Source organism: Lissotriton vulgaris, chromosome 5, assembly GCF_964263255.1.
Source record: "Lissotriton vulgaris chromosome 5, aLisVul1.2, whole genome shotgun sequence".
Classification (NCBI taxonomy): Eukaryota; Metazoa; Chordata; class Amphibia; order Caudata; family Salamandridae; genus Lissotriton; species Lissotriton vulgaris.
Genome location: NC_141693.1, coordinates 1049933937 through 1049952533, shown reverse-complemented (window position 1 = coordinate 1049952533; position 18597 = coordinate 1049933937). Strand labels below are relative to the sequence as shown.

Genomic DNA, 18597 nt, shown 5'->3' with positions numbered 1-18597 from the left:
TATCAAAAAAGTCATGCAAAAAAGAAGAAACAGAGGGTATATATAGAAAATAGACGATTTTATCTTGATCAAATACATTTCTGGGTACAAAAAATAGAAACAAATAAACAAATGCAACAGATAGGTGACACTATTACTCAGGCAACCTCACTGTGACATTAAGAAACATCTTTCTTCGTTATATTAATTAAAAATGGATTTATCGAAGAGAAGAAGTATGCTGCCCCACCCAGGAGGGACGCATTTGTTACCACTGTCTGTTCTGGTTGGGGAAGGGAGAGGGGTCTGCTGCTGTTCCAATAGCGGTTCACTAATCACCACTACCATGGAGACTCCCAGTTCCAGGGGAGAAAGGATTTGAGTGCGCATGAGCATTTTGAAATTCTTCTTTTTCAGGAAGAAATTGAGCGGGCGCAGATCTTGTATAGGAAAAGGCCTTAGTCTATGTTAGGCACCAGAAAGTAGTGGAAATAGCAACCACAACCTAATTCTGCTGCTGGCACCCTCTAAATGGCTCCCTGGGACAAGATAGCCAGCACTTGCTAGCAGAGTAGGGAAAGATGATTCTACGTCATCTTGTCGCAAATGGGTGGCATGGGTGGGAAGGGAGGGGTCACGAAGGGGAGGAAGTAGCCCCTTAAAACAATCTGGAGAACCCAGCAGTCAGATGTTTTCGATTTCCAATGATGCAGGTGATGGCATATCCTGCCTCCTACTGGGTGCCCATGATTGCCAGAGGGCAAACTTAAGCGGTTTGGAGGCTGCAGACGCTGGGAAAGTTGAGTGGTGAAAAGTCCCAACCTTTGGCTGACTGACCTACTAGGTCTGTGGGAACAGAGTCCTCTAATATGTATGGGCTGAGAAACTTGCGTGATGGGATGGCTGAGCGGGTAGAGAAGCAGCTGGAAGCCTCTTCCTTGGCCGAGAAAGGAGGACTGGGGTTGGCGAGGGTCCATTGAAACTTCCATGGACCTGGAGGCAGCTCTGCTATCCTTAAAGTGCTCTACCGCGGAGTCCACATTGTTTCCAAAGTAATGGGAGCCATCCTAGGGTATGTTCATGAGAGAAGCCTGGACATCCCCGAAAAGCCAGTCATCCTCAGCCAGGCGTGGCGTCATAGGGCCACCGACGAAGAAACCACTTTGCCTAGCTAGTTAGTCATGTGCAGCCCATATTGGATTGTGAACTTAGCTGCATCTGTCCCGTCAGCAATAGCTTGGGAGGAAATGGCCCAGGCCTCCTCCAGGACCACAGGCAGCACTTGTGCAACCAAACCAAAGTGAATGACCTAAAAGGCATGCAGTGTTCACCGACACCAGTGTCAGGTTGGTGGAAAAAAAAACATTTTCTAGACAAATGTGTCTAGCGTTTTGGATTCCGTGTCCAGCGGAGTGGTAGAAATGCGCCAGGATTTACTTGGGAAGTAAAGGCTTGGACCACCAAGCTCTCCAGGATGGGGTGCTGTGTGAGGAAATATGGGTCCCCTGGGGCAGGGTGATGGCGGCAGGCAAATGTCCTTTTCACAGGAGCCCCAATACAGGGCATGGAGCATGGCCAGAGCAGGACGTCTGTGAGGGCTTAGTTAAACAGGAGATGCAGTTCAGATGATGTGACTCCTGGTCGAAGCACCTCCGTCAAGACGTTTGTCTTGAAAGGCACTGACGGCAGCTGAAGGTCCAGGACCTCAGCTGCCCTCCTCACCACCATAGCAAATGAGGCGCACTCCTCCGTAGCTACAATAAGAGAGACCAAGCCAGTATTTGGGGAGGTGTCCAGTCCACTGGTGTCTACCATATCCTCACACCAGGTATACTCATTGGGGCCGAGAGGCTAGTATTCATAAGGGCCCAATGGCTCATCCCAATCTTCCCCGAGTCCTGGCCCATAGGAATAGGGTCCAGGCTCCCACCTGGGTGGCACAGCACCAGCCGGCATCAGAAAATGCCCAACCAGCTCCATGTCGGAGTCAGGGATAAGTATGGGGACGGCGCCGCCAAGAGCACTGCCAGCAGGGCGGGAGCCGGGAAGGTTGAGGCGGCTCGACCGACGCCGGTTGACATCAGTCCGTGGATTCAGGGGTTCCGTCTGCAGCCAAGGGACTACGGCAACGCACTCTACGCCGGAACCACTGCCAAGATCCAGAAGAGACTCCAGCGCATCCAGAACGCCTCAGCCAGACTCATCCTCGACATCCCACGACACAGCCACATCTCCGGACATCTAAGAGACCTGCACTGGCTCCCGGTCAACAAGAGAATCACCTTCCGCCTCCTTACCCACGCACACAAAGCTCTCCACGACCAAGGCCCGAGCTACCTCAACAACCGAATCAACTTCTACGCTCCCAAACGCCACCTCCGATCCGCCAGACACGCCCTCGCCGCCGTCCCACGCATCCGCAGAGCCACCACAGGAGGAAGGTCCTTCTCCTACCTGGCCGCCAAGACCTGGAACTCCCTCCCTGCCGACCTGCGCCTGACCCAAGACCACCTCTCCTTCAGGAAGAAGCTCAAGACCTGGCTGTTCGAGCAGTAGCGGCACCCCCCCCCCCATAGCGCCTCGAGACCCTACGGGTAGGTAGTGCGCTCTATAAATGCCCATGATTGATTGATTGATTGAAGGGCAAACTTGCCGGCAGAAGACCAGTAGGGTCCCCTCCCGAACTCATAGGGCCCAAAGACGGTCCAGCGGGGCTTGGTCACCTAAATATGAGGTGCACAACCTCATAAAATTCACAAAGCTGAGCTGAGGTCGCCCTGGCTCCCAGAAAGTCAGGGACGTGCGGAGATGGCTCAGGCATAAACTCAACTGTGGAGGCAGGCCTCGAGTGCCGACGCTCCCTCGTCTCTTAGGATGACTGATGGACAGGTTAAAGCCGAAGAGCTTTTCAACTTCTTGCTCTTCTTTTTCTTGTGGGAATTACCTGAATGGGACAACTTCGACAAAGATCAATGGCTCCGCGAACAATCCAGAGTCCTTCCTCTCTATTGGGATCGAGGCAGTCCCGGTGTTGCATGTTGAGTGGCAAGGAGCTTGAGAGACTACTCCTCAAGGCCTTGGGGTGCATGACAACAACTGATGCAGGTCTTGGCATCAAGGTCGCGCTCAAAGCACCAGAGACAGACGAAGTACTGGTCCGTCACGGACATTTGTCAGTGACAGGCACTGCAGGGCTTGAATTCAGCCTTTCGTGTAGACTTCCCTACTACACCAGGAGACACGTCTCAAAAAAGCTTCGACAAAAAGATGAAAAAAGAGTCAGAAAACGAATGAGGGTAGCTCTTTCTGTATCAATGCTGACTGGCGTGGGATTTTGGGCTGACCATATAGGCTCTGAGGAAAAAGGCTAAAGCTTCAAAGATGGGGTTCTTATACATTCTTCAAGCTTGCTGTAAGTTCTCTATGTGATTCACTGAGGACTTTCGGCTCAGTATACTTTGAGTACACTGTAGGATCTTGTTTTCTCCTTTTTTTAGCTCTCCGGAAAATCACTGGGCTGATATCCTGCATTTTACTCTATTTTTCTAAAATGGTAATAGGTTGATCAGGTTCTTTGTAGTGGTTATACTAAACTGGAAGGTGAGGGTTTTTTGTATCATAACTGCATATTGGCCAGGGCATCCAAACTACAACACAATGACCATGAGACCCCTCTAATACTGCAGTTAATCGCCATCTCCAAGTGCTTACTTCCTAGTGAGCAATACTGGTAGCCTACCATTAAAGTTTTTGCATAATCACTGACACGTGCAAGAGAAAATGGATACCTTGATCCCAGACATCAGAGTTACTGAACATTTCAATAAGACAAGGTATAGTGCCAAACATATTAAAGCATGGAACCATAAATCCAATACTATAAAAGCTTACAGCTGACCATAAAGGCCCTGCCGAAGCTGCCCTTCACTCAGTCACTAAAAGCAAGCGTAATATTTAAAATTGCCTCAGTCACCTACAAAGTCCTAAACATTCACAAGACTGATATCTCTGGTAATGATCACCAAAATTCTAGGCCATGTAGATCACAATCCTTCACCAACATTACCACCAACACTTGGAAGGCGGTATTGCCTAAGAACTATGAACCAAAATATCACTCTATAGAAAATGAAAGCCCTTATATCTCAAGGATAATTTGTAAGCAGAATGTAAACTCTAACTCTGATAGCCACAACATGTAGCATCTTTACAACTAGATACAAGATCTGCTTACTGTATTTTCCCTCTATCCTCCAGAGTGTCATTAAAGGATATTCCAGAAAGGGTATTGAAAGCAACAAACTTCGTACAAGTGGAACGTCAGGAAGTGAAGTCCTCACTGACCATGTCCGATAACCACACTTGAATCTACAGGACTATGAAATCCAAAGGTCAGGCAAACCTTTAGCAGGAAAACAGACATTAAGAATTAGATGAGGCCAGATTCCAGCAAATACCAGGTATAAAAAACACCTTGCGTTACCATTCTTTGTGATTAGTGTATAGAGTAAAAGGTACACACAGAGGTCAAAATAACGCTTTGATAAGGACATTAAAACTCGTCACTGATTTCAATCATAACACGAGGAGCATGAGAATCTGAGGAAAAGCACATAAAAGGCCAATTGCAAAAAGACCACAGGGATCCCATCCCAAAGGCCTTGGGGACAGTTTCCAACTGACCAAGGGATGATCCAAGAGCTTCCTGACCTCCCACATATTTGAAGAAACACCACAGGGTGCAAGTAAACATTTATTAGAAAGATGAAGACATGGCTGAGATGATTTGCACCACTACTCCCCCCAAAAAGCGACTACAAAGAGTCAAATTAGTGAAATTAGTCAAAGCAATCATTATCTATGTTATGATGCTGAGGCCTGCCTCCGTCGGTCTACATAAGACTTGGCCACATGACAAGTGGAGTGGACATATAATGACTGACCTAGGAGTAAGGGTGCTAACAGTAAAAGGTGGCAAGGGAACTATCAAATATCTCTAAATAGATGACTGTACAGGTTCTCCCTGCTTTACCAAGCCCATGTTGAGCTAGTCACCTCTTTTTCCACTCAGCCCTTCGGTGTGGGTTCAGTTGTCAGTACAAGTGGGAAAGGAAACTGTATTTTGGACTCCGCTATGCAGAAAAGTAGACTTTAAAGTTTGATCTTATTTTCTTTAACAAGCCTTAAGTGAGCTGGAACGCTCAGTCCCATTGTAGTCAATTCTGCAGCTATGATACTAAACTCACAGTTAACATAACTATATGTAGCTAGAGGTAGATGTATATCAGTATTATAGTAAGACTCTAAAAAAAACATTCAGCAACACTTAAATGCAATTATGGTATATAATTAAAATTAAGACATGAAACAAGACTGCTCACGATGAAGATGTTGTATATTAAGTTTTAAGGTATGGTACATATTAAGGGCTATGAGAGATCATTAAAGGGAAACTGTGATGTACAGGCCTGGCATATTTTGAAAACAACCTGATTGCAGCCTAGAGATCAAAATGTAGATTCTGGTTTGAGTTTTAATAGAAATGTATTTTTCTTAAGTCACACTCCTGGTGGTCTATGTCTACCCTTGGTGGAAAGATTAAAACTGTATTGTGCAAAAACCTAAATGTATATGATCTGATCAAAGAAATACATTATTAATTGACAAAAAGGTTTTGATTGGGGAAATCACTTCTGTGGCCAGGACCTTTAAAATGTGTGAATAGTATTTGCAGTCATTATGGTGAACTGTACTCTTAATGCCTGAGCAAGTTTATATATGGGTGCAATTCTGACTGCTGTATAAAGTTCTTTGGCATTGTAACATGATGTGAAAATTCATGGTGGCTGCGTTTGAAGCATGTGTGCTTCAGCATTAAACCTTGTAGGATTTGATGATCTTTATCAAAATTATATTATAAAAAACACACAGGACTACTAATGTTTCACACATAAAAAGCCCACTTCAATAGTCACACTGTGATATAAAAATACGGCAATTAGTGTTTGAACAACAGCTAACAAATCATAAAAAAGTGTGAAAAACAATCAGAATAATTTGAATGTACGAAGATTTCTGCTCCTTGAAAATGATAAAAAGATCATTCAACAGAAAAGGAAATAAAAATAGAAAGAACAGCAAGTACTTCGCTTTTATAACTTCTGCAAATTATACCATTTCAATTAAAACAGCAATTAGGGTGACTGCTGTGCTAAATTTTAAAAACTGAGTTATTAAAAATGTAATTGGTGGTCTGAGCTGGTATTTATTGATTACAAAATACATGTTTGAGGTTATAAAGCATACAATGTTTCTTACAGCTTCAATACCCCTTTAAGACTAAAGAACTGTAGAAGCACTGCATGTATGTAACTTAGGTCCTCCATGACAAAGTAAAAAAAAAAAAGTTAATAACTTCTGATGACAAACATGGCATGGGAATAAATAATTGTATTCAGTACATTGCTTTCAGTTCTACGATTTCAAAAGATTTCCTTTTTAGAATACTTATGACTGACTACTATCTTCATTGAATGATTAAGGTGTTAATAAATCCACTTTAAAAACCACTCTGATGTCGAAAATATCTTAGAGTTGATATTTTAAAAGTTACTTTCAAAGATTCAAACACAGAAAAGACAAATACAAAAATATAAAATAAAACACCCAAAAGGTTACCTGCCAACTGAATTAGTCTTTGGCTTAATGAACACTTTGCTTTAATTAAAAAAATAGGTATACATGCATTCAAAATACGCACAACGTACAGTCATTGATTCTGCTTCAGTCAGTGAGAGGGGAAGGGAAAGCACAATCGAAAAACAAACACTGATTAATGTGCAACTTTCTTTTCCTAAACTGTGCAGACAGAGAATGGTGTGTAGCGTAACATACAGAACAGTAAGTATACAGTTTCATCACAAATCCCTTTGAAGAGGGGACATAACTAAAATCTAGATGCTTGTTTATCTTCATTGTGGTGGTTTTTCTAAATTAACAGGGAAATCCCTGTTTTCTCTATTTGGGGGAGGCACTTGTTGCCCGTGCTTTGAAGCACGTGGTCTCTAGACTTTCCTACAACATGAAAAGTTTCACCGGGGTAACAAATCAAAAACATACAAAGAGATCTTTGAGTGTGCATTTATAAAAGTGTATGCGTTATATGGCTAGCTACATATCCATTAGGATATATATTTATGCAACCTATTAAATATAACATCTGGACTCTAACATCTGCTTGGTTACCCGAAGGTGAACACTAACACCATAAATTCTAAATATTGCTGGCTTTCTACACACAAAAATGAAACATAGCTGGGGCTGTCAGACACACAAACACTGTTTCTGTCGTATTCAGAAGCGTCAAGAATACACTGTTTAATTGCACTCATTATTGATGCCCATTATCTGCTTATCTCTTGGTTCCTACATCACACTACAGTTAACAGGACACCCCTAACGGTGCATCTTCAGTCAGTGCATAAAATAGTGGCCCATACAAAGTCCAGTACACATCCTACTATAAATATATATACAAGGGGCAGCAAATAGCAGGTCTGCTAAAGTAAATGTAAGAGAAATCTATACAAAAAAGGAAGATTAGAGTGCCCTACGTGTTTTAGAATGGTTACAGTGTGAAAATAGTTGCTTTTGCATGTTCAACATCAAGGACCTGTTCATGTCACTGGGATTAGTTTTTGCCTATGCAAACACGCATTTTTCACAGCATCACCAAATATGTACAGTCAAATTTAATACAAACATGTGTCTGGGGAACAAATGAATTAAAATAGTGGATACACAAGAGAACATCTAAGGATGGGATATTAAAGCTTAGTTGAAAACGAGGACTATGCACCGTTTCTAGGCTAACAACCACTTTGATCGTTTTTCAGAAGTTAAAAATAAAATTCAAGCAGGTGTTTTTCATATCCTACCTTCTAGGCAGAAATCGGGCACTGTGAGGCACTTGGTTAAGGTACATACTAGGGCGGGGTAGAGTGAACTAGCAGAGCTTCATGTCTTGCAACCTCCACAGAAAGGGAGAAACATGATACGCTAATGTCTAGGGGTGTGGAATTAATGAGTTCATTTTCTACTTGGGATTCTCAACCACATGATACATTAAATAACAACCATTACAGAAAGGGTCCCGTGCCGCTCTTAGAAACAAACACGAAATTTAAAGACCTTCAAATTTGTAGGTTGAGAAATTAGGTTTAACTCTGTAAAGCAATTTTAACGACTGGAGACAGATTCAATGAACACCCTTTCAGAGGGAAGGTTACAGAGTTGGGGCAAACTAACAGCTGTTCGGTCTCCAATCCTGTTCTATACGGGGTTCGGAATATCTAGGCGTATTTTTAACACATTTAGTTAAAAAAGAAGTCAGCCACATGTGCAAAAAGTAATTACAAAATGACATCAGAATAAAAGACTTTGTCAATCATTAGTAAAAGTTTCATCACATGATTGCAGGGTTATACAAAATATTTAAAAATGAATTACCTGAAAAGTCGAAGAATATATAGGCATAACAGTATAACGATTTATACTCAACTTAACATTTTAGTAAAACGATAATTTGCAGTGCATGGAATTCTTGCGTTCCATTAGGACTCCATCGAAGCTGGTAAGAGTGTGCCCACTTTTCACTATAAACCTTAGACAAGAGGACAGGGGATTCTCTGGTTGTGGCTACATTGTTTTTAGAAACGTACTTCCGGTTATGCTTATTTTTATTAAAACAAGATTTCTGTCGCAGATGTTGTGTGGGCATCATTTTCCTGCTGGCCATTTTCCACCTACTGAATTACTCTAGAGTCGCAGGGAATGCAACGTGGCGCTCCTAAAAGTAAGAAGGACGGACTCCAGGTTTTTGGCTTAATGCAGCGGGCTGTCAAACACTGTATCTGGTAAAATGGAAATTTTCAATTTCTTTTCAGGCCAGCTGTACTCTTTTGGAAGTTTTAGCTGAAAACGAAACATACACACAGCATTTTAATAAGTACCTCTTCCTGAAGCACACATTTAATTAGCAACATATGTTCCTGACGCCTTTCCAATAAGGAAGTGGTTACTTCACTGTAATAGTTTTGCAGTTTATATTTAATTCACTAACTGAATGGGCTTGGAACATCACCTGTCTTTTTCTCTGGAGATCAAGGTCATGGCTACAGAACCTCTCTAACGTTGCCAGCGGGGAGAGACTGACTCACAAACACAATGCGTTTTGCTCAGAAGTTCACAAACATCATGTAGTTATTCAAAACTTTCTGAAAGAGTAACTGAGCATATAATGGACTCTGCTACTTAGGTACCACGACTAGATTCTACGTCAGGACCGGAGGCGAGGATGACGCTGTTCTCTCTTCACTTTATTGACAACAGCCATTAAAAGAAACAATAAGACTGCATTTCCCATAACTTTTAGGGAAAAAAAAAAATCAACATTTCAACAACATTCAATGTCCAATCAAATGAGACCAGGACCCCTTGATAGTCCTCTGCTGCCGCCTCTTCTTTCTTCACTGCTGCAGCAGCTGAGTTAAGTGCCTTCCAGCTCTAGTACCATTGCCTGCCATTAATATATCCTGTTTTAGAACAATTGCTATTCCAGAATCAGTGATTTTGAGGAGACTTACCAGGAGGAGGACAGTGTGATCTACCTCCCCACTCATGATCGTTTCTGTGAGGTCATAGACTCCTCTATTTCTCAAGCGGTAATGTAGGCAATGGCCCCCTGGAGAGGAAATTGCTGCAATATGCAGAACGTTATTTTAAACCCCTCCCGGGGAGGGAAGAGCCCTTAAGGCTTATGACCTTTTACCTCCGGGAGGGCCTACTACATCTGCATCACTCCATAAATGCAAGAGGGCCCCTGTGCCAAATGTCGATATGGACGCGTTTGACAGACTGAAACGGGCCTTTATGGGCCACTCTCAGTCTCTGCCCCTGGATTCCCCGGAACCAGGGCCTTCGGGGTTGAAACCATCGGGGGCTTCTTTACCCTCCTGTCCACCCACACCTGCACAAGGGTCAGACTCACCATCTGGGTAAGACTCCCCATCTGGTTCTGACATGAAGCATGAGCCGGAGTCCTGCCGATGGCGCCCCTCACCCCGCAATGCACAAGATGTACCTTCAAGTGATACCCCGAGGTTATTTCAGATAAATTGGACCAGGAGCATTTAATGCATCCCTGATCCTCACAATGGGCCCCCATGAATAAGGTTGCAGACTTTGTCCCAGGATGGCTTTGTAAGTTGTTAGTTAAGGAAATCCACAACTGCCTGCGGGCGGAATGCCCACTTCCATCCCCCGAGGATACAGTAGTGTTCACCCCTGACATTGATGAGCACATTGCTACCTTCCTGGGCAAGTACATGCATAATCCCAAGAAGGGGATTGAATCTCTTGGATATCTCGGACTCCTTGACCCGTATCCTAGATATAGCAGAGGAAGCCACTGGGTCGGGGACTCTGTATTTCCCTGAAGGCTGACCCAAAGGGCCATTATCTTCCTGGGGAACGCGCACTGCACCAATTCCACTGAGTGGTGTAGTTAGCTCCTCATCAAAATTGATCCAAAACTGTGTGACCGAGACATCTGAGGCGGACCTCATTGCCCAAGGGGGGGTTGTTCAGCAACCTGTTTATCTGGGAGATAGTAAGTTTGTGCAAACATTTAATTAGCTAGAAACCCCACGCTTCCATGAAGCACATCTTTATGCCTCAGGTTTTCACCGGGGTTGGCCAAAGCAGGGGGCGATTGGCCGCCTGCACATATCACCCAGCCTTCGGCAGAGGATATAACGCCAAGAAGGGACAATAACAAGATGCCTCTAAATTAGCCAACTTCTACCCAACAAGAGGTTACCCCGTCACCAGTGTGTGAAGGGAGGACACACAGGCGGTGGCAACCATGGAGCCAATCAAGATGAGTGTACAGCTTTTTCCTCAAAGGCTGGGGGTCAGACTTCAGGACTTCGTTCACAACTGGGAGTCCTTTACCTCCAATGCATGGGTCCTCCAGGCAGTACAGGGATTCTACAGAGTTTTACTGGCAGTCCAGGAAGGTCCCCTATTCTTTTGGTTTTCTCTCCTGCTCACACCGAGTTGGTGGATGTGGAAGTATACACCGCAAAGAGGGAATAGTGCGAATCGCCCCTCATCCAAGAGGCTTTTTAAGCAATCTCTTTGTAGTGGACACACGGAATGGCTGTCGAGAAACAGTGATCAATCTAAAAGAATTCAACAAGTGGTTGGTTTACCGTCAGTTCAAGATGGAGGGTATCCACCTATTACGGGACCTCCTCCTTTCCAACGATTGGATGGTGAGTCCAGACCTCAAAGACGCCTATTTAACCATCCTTATCTTCCCTTCCCACTGCCGCTTCCTCCAGTTTCAGTCGCGGGGGATGCATTTGAATTCACCACTCTCCCCTTTGGCCTCTCGTCCACCTTGTGATGCATCATCACAGTGATGTGCTCTATGTCTGGGTTCCTCAGGACCTGGGGCATTCGTCTCGTCTACTTAGCTCAACATCCTTCTTATGGAACAATGCCCTCGGACCCTCTCGCTGCATCTACAGATGGCAGTCTCACTCCTAGAATTCCTTGGTTTCATCATAAACCAACAGAAGTCAGCTCTGACCCCTTCTCAGTCGCAGGTGTTCCTGGGTTTTGTGGTGGACTCAGTTTGAGACACCTACAGCCTTCCCTCCTGGAAGATGAGCAATATCAGGAACAAACTGTGCTGTCTGGTGGTCAGACCTTCCAACTCCCTTCGCCAGATACAAGGGTGGTGGGGCTTCCGTTATCCTCAATCTAGGCCATTTTACTGGGGCCCCTACATTTACGGGACCTCCAGCAGCTGAAAGCTTTTTATCTTTGGAGGGGTCTCACATACTCCCAGATGGTTCTCGTGTCAGAGGAAGGTCGAGAAGAGATCCAATGGTGGCTGGCTCATATGGAAGCAAGAAATGGCTGATGATTTTTGGCTCCCTTCCAGTTCCAGTCCGACACCAGCGGCACAGGTTGGGCAGCAAGACCTGGGGACTTCTCCAGGGGAGGACAGTGGTCTTTCACGAACTATCCAAGCACATCAATTGTTTCGAACTCCTGGCAGGTTAATTCGCAGTCTGATGCGGGCCCAAAGACTGAAGGCAATGCTTTGTCCTCCTCAAGATGGACAAGGTAGCAGCCATCAGCTACATAAACCACATCGGGGGCACACGATTCAAGAACTTGTCAGATCTAGACTGCAGCTTCTGGGATTACTGCCTGGAGAACCAGATTTCTGTATCGGCAGAGCATCTCACATAGGCAGTCAATCAGGTAGCCAACTGGCAATCACAGTACCTTCAGGACGCGAACCTCTGGCGCTCTAATCTGTTGGTGTTCCAAGCCGTATGTAATAGATGGGGTCCATTCTCGATGGACCTCTCTGCATCCTGTCTGGATCACCACCTCCAGAAGTACTTCAGCTGGCTTCCAGACCGGAGGCAGTAGTCACGGACACCTTTCTCCAAGATTGGCAACCAGAACAGAGCTATGCCTTCTCTCTGTTCGTAGTGATCAAGCACCACTCGGCCCAAGTTCATCGACAGGGGGCAGACATAGTGAACCCAGACCTGGAATTCACAGGTCTGGAACTTTTTGGGGATTTTACCATCACTCTATCCCTATTTCCAGATCTCCTCAAAGACCCAGAGGGGAATACCCATCATCTAGTGCTAGAGTGGTGTTGCTCTCTTACAGCTTGGAGGATTAAAGGGAATGCTAGAAAGTCCAGGACCTTTCCCAAGAGGCTGCATGCCTCCTTTCCAAGGCCTGTGCCAATAGCACTGCTGCGCGAAATAGATCAGCATGGACTCGATGGCTGGGCTCATTGAAGACATCTGGATCCTGTGGGGAAAAACATTGTCCACATACTGATTTTTCTTCTTTGGCATCAGATGGGCTTGCATATAGATCCATCAATACTTTCAGGTCAGCAATCTCAGCTGATCACTCCCCGGTCTGGGGGTCACACCATTTGGTGCGCAAACCTCTGTGATGCATTCCCCTCCCTCCCCCTCCTGAACCCAGATACTCTGTTTAATGAGATGTCAGCAAGGTCCTTAACCTGCTTTTCTCGTGGCAATCCAATAAATACCTCTCCCGGATTCATGCATCTCCATTTATTTTTCCTCCAGGATCTGATGGGTCGAAACAAAAGGACAACACTATCTGTCTGAAGTCGCAGGAAGAAAGAGGAGGCAGCAACAGAGGAATATCAAGGGTTCCTAGCCTAATTTGATTGGACATTGAATGTTGATGAAATGTTGACTTTTCCCCTAAGGGTTATGGGAAATGCAGTCTTTTGTTGTTTCTTTTAATGGATGCTGTCAAAGTAAAGAGAGAACTGGGTAATCCTTGCCTCGGGACATTTTCCATTCCCCTGTATTTGGAACTTGGACTGAGACATTCAACAGGCTGGAACAGGCATTTATGTGAGATAACCATGAACTTTTGGCTGGAAGAGAGTTTGCTACTCTGATGAAAGATCAGAGGGAAACAGTTAGCTCTAATCGCACAAAGGCACAAACAATTTCCATGGCAGCATTTTAACTGAGTAATGATGCAAAATGTAGCACTATCTACAGCATGCCCCTCTGCCTTCTTAGGAAAATGTGTTTCATGCTTTGGCTTTGCCATCTGCATACAGCTATATATGTAAACCAATAGACAAAATTATGAAGTCCTCCTGCCTGAAGCTGTTGATGCTGGTATGTCACTCGAAAGACATTTCTTTCGCCAAATCGTTTTGCACACATGAAGTAATACTCATACTGCAAAGACAGTTATGTACCGTATCTTTTTTTGTCAATTTTATTTACAATGAAGCCAAATACACTATGCATAATTGTAGGGAATCATTGCAATTCAACATAGTACCCAAAATGTCCTAGCCTCGACTCTTTTTAATAATACATATAAATTAAGGGTGAATTGCGTGTATTCACACTCTATGTACCCGCAGTGTACCCTGTTCTTGTATGCTGTGGGGACAGGACTGTAAATGGTCTTCCAACATGAAATGGATTTAATATCATGATGTCTAAGAAACAAAGGAGGGAAGTACAATTAACAGGGAGATTGATGCATCTGTGGTTTAGAGACAATCTGTCCCTTTGAGGGACAACACCTTGGTTACAGCGAAAATAAGTTTTATAAAGAAATCTGAATAAAGAAAGTATTTTTAACAACAAATTTGAAGAGTCTTGGAATTATGTGATAACATACTGTTTGGTCATATGACAATTTCCTTTGATACAGTATAAAGGGGTGCTGAATCACTAAAGTTGTTGCTATGAGTGTTAAGACAGGCTAATACAGATGCATTGATATAGAGGCAGGACAGATCGCGAACTTGACTCAACAGGAAAATATGAGTATTTGCTTCATATTGTATTGTTTCAACAGCAAACCATAAAGATGTCTATGGAGGTACAGGATGCCTCCCCCTGGACGCTAGGAGAGACAAACTGATCCTCTATAAGGACATAAGGACATGCTCCAAGTCTTAAAGTCTCCCCCGCCCCCCTCCCCTCCCAAAAGAGCGGGCACACCTCAAAACCAAAAAGGTGTGTGCCATGGTTAGTCCTAGGTCAAGACTTCTGCCACTTGCAGAATCCAGCTTAGTAGAGACACATTCTGGCCTTCTGGCCCTCTGCGCCACTAAGCAATCTTCACCCTTCATGTCTTGCTTTCGCTCCTCCTCCTCTGCCATTAATTCCAACACTGACACTCCTCCTTTATTGGACTCATCTAAATCTCTGAGTGCCCATTCCGTTTCTCATTATCAAACCAATCTGCTGCTCTTCCCTACCCCTAATGAGGTATTTCCTTCACCGCTAAAGTGAACTTTTAGAAATTCCTGTTATTAGTTAAACATAGTTCATTCACAATGTAATTCTTGAGTAGAACTTTTACTTCACAGTCATAACATATACATGGCTAAAGAAGGACTTGGCCCTTGATATAATAACTACAACACTACTCCCTGTTTTTCTAGTTAAACATATTGACCATCAGTTGTGGCTAGGTGGCAATCTTACACTAATTTATAAAGCTCTCACTGCCTATAGATATTAACTGTAACCCTACTTTTAAAGTCAGACTTATTTAAACAGTGCTGTTACTGCTTGCCTGTTGGATACGGGCAATCCTATGTAACTTCCATCTTCATGTTGATGATATCTTAGATGGCTCTCAACTTTGCCCAATTATTACCAAAAATCTTGCTTAGAAAATGTTCTCCCTTTTTAAAAGTCTAGCCAATCCAGTTGCCCCTTACTCCGTCATATCCCGTCAGAAGCCGTGTTACTCCGAATTTGTTAATAATAAAATTGTAAAACTTACGAGCTTGTTAAGTCCAGATCCCTTTGACTCCTTCTACACTAGCCCTGATACCCCTGCACGTTTTAGGTCACCGCCTATGAGAAACATCTTGGGGACTTTCAGAAAGTTGACCTTGAATGCATTCCGCCCGTGGCTTTCTATTGGCTTTGTGGTTTGTAACTCGCATTTACTGGCTTTTGATTTGCTGACTTTATGTGCTTTAAGCAGTGCAGCTTGACTTCGTACCTCCCCATGCTAAAGCTGTTTTTACAGTATTCTTCCACAAACTCCTTTTCTGTAATAAGCAGGTCTTTAAATCTTGTTCTTATCTCATCACCTTTGCTGGGCATTCTAAGACCGAAGTCAAATGTCAAGCTGTGTTTTCGTGGGCAAGTTTGTTTTAGACTGACTTCAAAGTGAGAGTGTTTGTAGGAAAGAGGAATGCAGCAATAACTTTCTTCACTGAGCCTAATTTTACCCTCATAATTTTATTTTAGACAATACCATCCCAAAAGGTATTTCGTTCTTCATCTGCACAAAACATTTGACCTTTTTTTGCTAAATTCCTTCTTTGGTGAGTCCATTTAATTTGTAACACTGAATTCCAGTCTCAGAGTCAGCCTATCATATGGGATCTTGGGTAATTTACACGATTTATGGCCCATTCACTGTCAAACAAGATCTTTTCACAGGAAAGAGCCAGCAACATTAACACAATTTAGCAATGCTTGGTTTTCACTTTGATCTGTAAAGGATATGATTTATCAGAATTTTGGAAGAAGGTAGAAACCACTCTTACTAATATTTTAAGGCGCCCAGTATGTATCTCCCTCAGGCATATTAAGTGAAATTACAGGCCCAAACAGAGGTTTCGTATTCTATGCTATCTTGTTAGCTAGACGTGAAATTTGTAAAAGAAGGGCTGAGATTACATCCCCCACGCACTCAGACTGGCTAACTTCTTTATATAAAACTTCTAGAACTGATTTAGCTAGACTGGGAAATAACAGAAAGAAAGCCATTTGGGATTATCTGATTAACTGGTCTCCTGGTCAATAATGCTAATAATGTTAATCTACCTCACATTATAAGATAATCTACATAACACATGTAGTCTTGTGATCCTATGATTAAGCCTCAGGGAAGCTCTCAGACTGTGCCAGGCTGTGTTGTGTCTTTTTGGTATTGATTTCAAATTGCAAACAGACCCACAGCATTAAGCATTGGCCTCGAGATATCAGAAGAGAGCATGACCAGCCTTTCCTTGACCATGAGAGGTCAGCAACAGAAACGGGTTTGCTTGCAACTGGTAGGCGGGCGTCAGAGAGCCGGGGTACACACCTCGCTGGCCTACGTCTCGTAACTGAGAAACAGTGGCAGCCTGCTAATCTCCTAGGTGTCTGGGGTCAGAGGCGAATGAGGGGAAAAAAAGGATATGATTTAGTTAGGTTTAATGTGGCAATGCATTTTGGAGAGTAGGGTAAGTTTGATGGCACTTTTTATAAAAGTTTTGTGTTTATTTTACCTGCACAATAATTATGCATTCCGTCTGCAACTGGGCCTTTTCGGAACACATACATTGCTGGATATAAACATTTCCTTATTTGTCCTTCCAGGCAGTAAGGTCATGATTTCAATGGTGCAACAGGTACAGTGGCACAGGGGCCAAAAGCTCTTGGAAAACCACTGAACACATTAGCGCTGTATTTTACCAGTAAACAAGCAGTCAGGAGTGCTTTTTTGCTTCTTCAGTTACATTGCACCCAAAGTAACACATAGTCTAAAGCATCACTGTGATAAAAGCTGAAACCTATTGGACCTTTCTGTCCACCTACAACATTTAGCGCATTCATATGGCATATTTTCAGGTTTTGCCTAGCCAATGCGTACGAAGTACGCATGTGTTGGGAAAAAACCTAATGAGTATAGTATATGGGGCTTGGAATCCGCCCCGTCTTCTATTGGCTAGCTCCATAAATGGAGGCTAGCCATTGGAAGACACGTTTGTCCGTCAATGCAGGACCAGATTCGGGGGCGTTCCAGAGAATTTTGGGCTTTTGGCGACGTCAGCCGAAAGCCTGTTCTCGGGAACGCCCCCGAATCTGGGCCGGCATTGACGGCACCCGGAAGAGGTCCAGGTGAGTGCTTAGGAGTTACCGAGGCCGAGATCGTTCTCCTTAGCCCCCGCTTTTGTGGCCTAAAAACTCCTGGCTGTGAGCGCCCCTGCCGTGAGGTAACCCTGCTGTGTTCCACCGCCGTGGCCCGGGGCCTGAGACTGCCCTAGAAATCGCCGGCCGCATCTCCAGAGCCACGGAGACCAAACCGAAGGGGCAGCTAGCTGATTGGTGGCTGCCACGCAGGAGCCGTGCTCTGATAGGCTGCTGGCACGAGGGAGCCGCGCTTCGATTGGTCAAGGAGCTCTGACGTCATCGGGGGCTCGCCTCAGGGCCGCGCTGGGATTGGCCCATCGCTCGCAGAGGCCATGTGAAGCCGTCCGTGAGAGCATGAGGGGGCTGTGGTGTGATAAACAGTCCCTGCTGTCTAAGAGAAGGGGCAGGGGTGGGGCTGAGGCTGCATTTCGACCCGTGACCCAATGTGGGGGTAACTGGCTGGCATCTGTGACCGTAGTTTGTGTTTCCTCCCTACCCCTCCCGTTGTACGTATTCCCTTTGTGACAGGCCCCCTCCTGCCGTAGCTTGTGTGTCCTTCTTCCCTCTCCATTTTGTGTCCTTCTGCCCTCTGTCTGCCTCGTGTTTTCTGTCAATGGGCTGTACCCCCTCTCTGACTGCCAGGTTTATGTGGCCGCCTTCAAATCTCAAGGAAAACTGGGGGTTTGATCACTGTTCAGCGAGGTCCCAGCGCGACTCGTCTGTTCGGGCGCCTGCCCACCACTTTGTGGGCTAAAAGACCTCTCCCTGCTTTGGGCTGACCCCACAGGGTACACCTGGCCAGCATTTCATTTGATCCCAATGTGCCATGAAGCCTCGTCCCTTCTTCCACAGGAGCTAAGGTTCCCACCGCTCCTGCAGCTTCGTCGCGCCTGCACGCTGGCCCTTTATGTGGTGTGTGATTGTAAATGTATTCATATAGCGCTTAAGGGCCTTGACGAGGCACTGATGCGCTATTCATCGGCTTGAAGTCATTCAGATCTCCGAGTTCAACCTTTGGGGCGCTGGCAGGTGGGAGCCCTTTACACCCACACTTTAGGGACTGACTGCAGCAGTAGATTCA

The 18597-nt window shown here is 44.7% G+C and overlaps 1 protein-coding gene across 4 annotated transcripts in view; it reads right to left on the bottom strand.

The window, feature by feature from the left end:
* Positions 1–6653: 6653 nt before the first annotated feature.
* Positions 6654–18597, bottom strand: part of SUFU (SUFU negative regulator of hedgehog signaling) — a 561046-nt gene continuing 549102 nt past the window's right edge. For all 4 annotated transcript variants that reach the window (XM_086922691.1, XM_086922692.1, XM_086922694.1 and 1 more), the window contains one exon: positions 6654–8952. In XM_086922691.1, the coding sequence (XP_086778817.1) occupies positions 8863–8952 (90 nt within the window). In that variant the 3' untranslated portion in view covers positions 6654–8862. The remainder of the gene's footprint in view (positions 8953–18597) is intronic.